General features: G+C 45.6%; 1 protein-coding gene across 1 annotated transcript in view; it reads left to right on the top strand.

The window, feature by feature from the left end:
* EIF2B5 (eukaryotic translation initiation factor 2B, subunit 5 epsilon, 82kDa) overlaps positions 1 to 5,785 on the top strand; it is a 17,323-nt gene that overhangs the window by 4,432 nt on the left and 7,106 nt on the right. The window contains exons 7-12 of the mRNA XM_010132921.1: positions 221 to 366; positions 669 to 807; positions 1,411 to 1,512; positions 2,111 to 2,218; positions 3,084 to 3,174; positions 3,901 to 4,024. Coding sequence (XP_010131223.1) covers positions 221 to 366; positions 669 to 807; positions 1,411 to 1,512; positions 2,111 to 2,218; positions 3,084 to 3,174; positions 3,901 to 4,024 — 710 coding nt within the window. The remainder of the gene's footprint in view (positions 1 to 220; positions 367 to 668; positions 808 to 1,410; positions 1,513 to 2,110; positions 2,219 to 3,083; positions 3,175 to 3,900; positions 4,025 to 5,785) is intronic.

Below are 5,785 nucleotides of genomic sequence, written 5' to 3'. Positions count from 1 at the left end.
GTTACCGTCAACTTGTTAAGTTTCTTTAGGGAAAAAACTTGTCTTTTAGCTTTGGGTAAGAAGTGGCCATAGGCCTCTAAGGCCAGTTTTTACCTTATATCTAATATCCATCAGGCGTTGAGGGCACTGGAGTTTAGTAAGATGCTTCCTAGTGGGCTCAGCAGTGTGAGCGTGGCAGACTGCTTTGCTCAACGTATTTGTGCTTGGTGATGTGTAATAGGTGACAAAGTTGTTTTGGACGGAGCTTTTCTCTGGGACGGAGTACACATAGCAGATAATGTGGAGATCTGCCATTCTGTTATCTGCGATGAAGCTGAAGTGAAGGAGAAGGTGAAGCTAAAGCCCCGCTGTGTCCTCTCTTCTCAGGTGAGCTGTATTTATGTCTCTTCTGCTTTCTGCCCTGGCAGGTTGATAGGTTTCCACTAGCCCGTGCCAGAATACAGGGCTGCTCCAATCCTTTTTGCAGAGGTGGGGGGATATGCTACTGCCTCCACCTCTTTCTTCCTCCTGTTTGGCTGGGGCAGTCTGGTGTGAGATCTAGCAGTGCTGATGTCTTCAGTCACACTTGTTAGTGTACACTTGTCTGGAGCAGCAGTTACCCCTGCTGGTGAAGGTATGAGGGGCAGTCAGGGTATTTCTTTGTTAAGATATGTTGCATATATTTGCAGGTAGTAGTAGGTCCTGGCATCACTCTTTCTGAGGGCACGGTGATCTCTCTGCACCCACCAGATGAGGAGGAGGATGATGATGATCAGTTTAGTGATGATTCGGGTGTGAACAAGATGGAAAGCAAGGAGAAACTGAAAGGTATGGTAGTCTGGCGCTATGCATAGGGCTTTGCCTTCCATGCTCTGTTGGGTTCTCTCCCTCCCCCGTTCTAGACTTTGCAGTTCCAGGCTGGAGCTTAGTGCTCCATTCAGCTTGGAACTTGTATGTTTTCATAAGGGCAAGCAAAGATGTGTGGCTGGAGTTGGACAGTGAGATGTACTTCAGTACTCCAGTATTAAAATCTTTGCAGACTCGGCTATTTTCCATTTTTCTTAGAGTAGGAGCGTTGTAGGAGACAGTTAGCTGAAGTTGGAAGAGATGTTCAGTTCAAGGCAAGCTGCAAGATCTGTGTCCTCATAGCTGGACCGTGCCCAAGAACTTTGTCCTTGTGAAATACTGTTTCTACCAGTGTGGGTTTGTCAAGATGTCTAAATATCACCTGAACGTTGCTGCTGTAGGGAGGAGTAGGTCGATCACTTGTCAAGGCAAGTGAGAAATAAAAGCTGAAATCCATGTACATCTGCAGGAATCCCAGCTCCCGCTTGTTGAAGGGTACGTAGGGGCAGCAATATGCAGTTATCCAGCCTGTTTGCTGTGAGCAGATCCAGTACATCTACCTCCTAATTGCTGATTTGTTTCCAGGTTACAATAAAAAGGATGTAGGCTCGGAGGGCAGAGGCTACCTTTGGAAAGCAGATGACAAGAATGAAGAGGATGAAGAAGAGCAGAGGCAAAGTCTATGGGGTGAGGAAAAGTTTAGTATAGTCACCTGGGAACGGACAGACAGACCTGCATCAGGGAGACTGTCCGAGTGGGATGATGATAATTGACACTAAAGTAAGACCTGGGCTTTGTGCAGCAGACTGGCCCCAGATGAAGTGTGTGTGGAGGCAAGGTGAGAGGTGAAGGTAGGTGGTGGACCAGATTCTCTCCCTTCCCATGCTCTGTGGAAGATGTTTGTGGTGTCTTTGATGTATGCTAACACACACAGCTGTCTGTGCTGTGAGTGCGGCACCTCAGGATACTAGGCCCTCCCTTGGAGGGAATATGCTTTGGCTATTCTGGTACTGCTGGCTTTCTTCCTGCTCGTGACAGTGTCTGCTGACATTGCTCCATCATGAGTCAGCAGCCTGTGAAAAATGCATTTGCTTCTGTCCCTGTCCTTTGTTGTCTGCCTGCAGACATGATCCTAGTGCCAGCTGTAGCATTCCTTCTGCTCTGGACCTGCAAGAGGAAGTTGCCTTGCAAGGGCAGATAGTTACTGACTTGGTTGAGAAGTCCTCATGCACATGACAGCTGCAGCTTTTGAGTGTTGGATGCTGCATCTTCTCTTCTTCCTCAGGACCAGCTATGGATTCGGAGGAAGAGAGCGAGTCAGACAGTGACCTGAGCATGGGCTCTGAGGAGCCAGACAGTCGGGCAGCATCCCCTCAGCTAGATGACATCAAAGGTGAGAGATGGGCTGTTAAAAAGTGTGGTGAGTCTGCAGATAATGCAGGGAGTGTGAGATTTCTGCTGCTTTCTCAAAGTACATTGGGAAGTTTGTGGATGTCTATAATATGTTTGTTTCCTGCATTTTTCTATTCTCTTTAATATTCCCTGCATTGCTGTTGCATTAACCCAAGGCAGCCAAGGATGAGAAGCTACACAGAGGTCTTCCAGCTTTCTCACTCCTCATCACGGGGCCTTCATGACAGTGATCTCCCTGAGTTGTCTGTTTAAATGGTCATGTCATTGCCTAAACTCAGAGGTGGTGCGAGTTTCCCTGTGTGGACAGCTTGCTGCTGTAATCATGCTGGACAATTACACATCCTTCTAGGAGCTGCCTTTTTTGCAGATATGTTTTGGTTTTCTGTTTTGTTGCGTTAAGCTTACCTGGATTTGAAAGGGGTTCAAGCCAAACTGGAGGGAGGAAAAAAACCTTTGCCACATTAAAATATCTCCCCAAAGGAAATTAAACTAATAAACTTTAGGTTTGAATTCACATCTTTAGTTAGGGGAAAGTGAGGTTTGTCTGAAGAGGAAAGGCTACGCTGAGAAAGTATAATAGAAGCTCTGCTCGAAGAGATTGCAAAGTTTAATAACTGTGTACTGATTTGTGCGGATAGATCAATGATGTCTTGTAGGTCGTCTCCTTATTTGAATTACATTCCACTATTTTTAAGTATGGTTGATGTGTTTGTGACTGCTTACGGAGAACAAACATCTGTGTCAGCTGCTTCCTTGGTTAAGGGCATAGTTTCTTAGTAACGAACAGTCTGAAGAATCTGTGCTTCTCTCTCTCCTGTCTAATGACCTGTCCTTTCTTTCATTAGTTTTCCAGAATGAGGTTCTGGGTACACTACAGAGGGGCGAAGAAGAAAACATTTCCTGTGACAACCTGGTCCTGGAAATCAACTCCCTCAAGTGAGTGTTCCCTTAGAGATGCTGTCCCTTATGCTGAAAGTTGGGTTTGACAGTGGACCTAGAAAGAAGAGGAGAAACCGTGTGAATGCTCATGTTTGATTGTTGAACATCGATTCTATCAGCATAGAGCATGAGAAATGCGGGTTAGAGATCATGTCCGAATGATGACAGGAGTTGATGGAGAGCGCCAGCTGCATCTATAGCATCCGCAGTGGTTAGACTTTTCCTGTCCCAATCCTTTAACAGGAGATTGAATTGCTCTTAAGTAACTGTGGGCTGAAGCGAGCAAGCCGGTTCTTGGCACAGTCTGCCTGTAAGTTCCTGCAGGGGCTGCTGCTCTGTGCATTGCAACATTCAACCAGCTGCCTGCAGCTGGGCCTGCGCTGTGGCCTGTCCACTCTGTTTGTACAGCAGCAAGTCTAGAACACATCATCACAGTGCCTTTCGCCTAGTATTTCTCAAATACAAACCTGTTTCCCTTCTTTTGCACAACAGCATTCATTCACACAGCACTCTAGTAAACCTGAGAACTGGCCCTTCAGCAGCTCGTTCCACTGTGATGGCAGATTTTCAGGCCTTATGCAGGTCCTGATGGTTTTATTGCCTGAATATTTGGGAAAACAAACAAAAAACAAGTCTGGGAGATGAAAATCAAATTTTCTGCCCTATCTCTGTGAAGAGCCGTCAGATAGTGAAATGGTGGTTTTTTTGTCTTTTTCCTCGCAGGTATGCGTATAACATTGGCCTGAAGGAGATGATGCAGGTGCTCAGTAAAGTGATCCTGGAGTTCCCACTGCAGCAGCTGGATGCAAACCTGGACTCCCAGAACTATTTCTCAGCATTACTTCCAGTGAGTCCTGCTCTGTTTCACTCTTCTTGTGCCTGGTCTCCCTAGTGTGTGGGAGTCTGACTGGATGCCCCAGGTAGTTCCTTATTGAGAAGTCTGTTTGATTAAGCCTGAAGTCACTTGAACTCCTTGAGTTCAAGAGCCTTTTTGTCTTCCGTAGAAGTAAAAGTGAACTGAAACTGTTGTACCTACTTGACAGAACTCAGCTGAGACTGTAGGTGCGGGGAGCTCTACTTCAGTACCTGTGGTGGTTCTGTTCCCTGTGTGTGATGATCAAAGTGCATCACTTGTGGAAGAGAAAGGAGAGGAACGGTTAGAGGTGTCTTTAGAAGCTTGCATTCCAGACACCCAGTTCCAGTCCATCACAAGCCTGGTCAGTGGGGCAGCAGGGAGCACTTCTGTCTCATTTAGATTCTTTCCAAGGTCTTAACTTGTGTGCGTACTGTAATTGGTGCCAATTTTTTTTCCAGCCAAATGCAAAGGCATGATATGGTTGGTTCTGAGCAAAGATACAGAGTTCTCTGTCTCTAAAGAGACAGGTTGTATAATCAGTTGAGGGCAATTTTTATTTCCTGACTTAAGGGAGGTGGAATAGGGTGGGGTCTGCTTTAAACAAGCAGGCAGTCTTGTCTTAATGGTTTTGTTGACTCAAGCAGAAGCTGTTGCAGTATTTTTGCCTCTTTGCTATAGCTCATTTAGGATTTGAGTTTGCAAACTCTACAGGTTTCGAAGGTGCTCTTTCAGAATGAGTGGGTCTGACACATGTTTGGGAAGGACTAGTTTAAATTTTTTCAGGAGCTGGAGCTAAAGAGGAACTCTAGACATCCTCATAAGCCTTTTTTTGAAGTATGTGCTTTCAGTTGATGGGGAAGGGTGGAAAATGAATCCTGCTTTATGTAGGTGTAAGTATGGAACTTAATTCATTTCCTGGCCGTGTGGAGATGCCTTCTGTAGGAAACATCCACGTGAATTGAGCTGGTCATCAGATGGCTTAGTGAGATTTTGCTGCTCACTGTTTAAAATCTGCTTGCTTTTGTTCATTTTTCCAGACTGTTTTCTGGAATAACATGTCCTGTCCTGGAAAAAGAGAGGTGGAGGAGAAGGTCTGAAGAGAACATTGGAGCAGATGTTAGAGTCTAAGTGGAAAGCAGTACAACTAGATGACAGGTTATGTGGAGTTGCTAGCTGTGTAGGGTGGCTGGTTTTCCAGCTAGGATATGGCATCTCTTTCTGTCTCCCAGAATGGGCTTCTCACCTAGTGTGAGTGGGACAGGAGAACTTCTCTGCAGCACCCTGTCAGAAGAGGTTCTAGTCTGGGATAAAGGATACTATATAAATGGATAATGTTTTGTGTAATTGCCCCAAACCCCTTAGAAGTTGAAGACAATGGAAATTCATGAAGGGCATAGGAAAGCTGATGCTCATGTTTAGCCACAGAAACAGCAAATCAACTTGCCTTTAGTAAGAAGTGATAATAATATAAACGTAATATGCAGGGTGACCGTGCCCCATGTCACAGACAAGTGGAATTTCTCTAAGCAGAGAATTGTGTGGCATGTGCATTTGTGAAACACAAACTATCCTTGGACTTATCAGAGAGCCAAGTGTAAACCCGGTTGACCACTGTGGCAGGCAATTTCTGCAGATGCTCCTTTGTAAAGAACAGCCATGAAGTTTCTTAGAGAATGCTCCTCTGGGACAGTTTGTGCCTCGGTGTCTTTGCTGTGTGAAGAATTGTGCAGGCTTTCTGTGCTGAAGTGAGCA

The sequence above is a fragment of the Buceros rhinoceros genome, unplaced genomic scaffold (genome assembly GCF_000710305.1).
Source record: "Buceros rhinoceros silvestris isolate BGI_N320 unplaced genomic scaffold, ASM71030v1 scaffold17223, whole genome shotgun sequence".
In the NCBI taxonomy this organism is placed as follows: domain Eukaryota; kingdom Metazoa; phylum Chordata; class Aves; order Bucerotiformes; family Bucerotidae; genus Buceros; species Buceros rhinoceros.
This window is presented reverse-complemented; position numbering and strand designations above follow the sequence as displayed.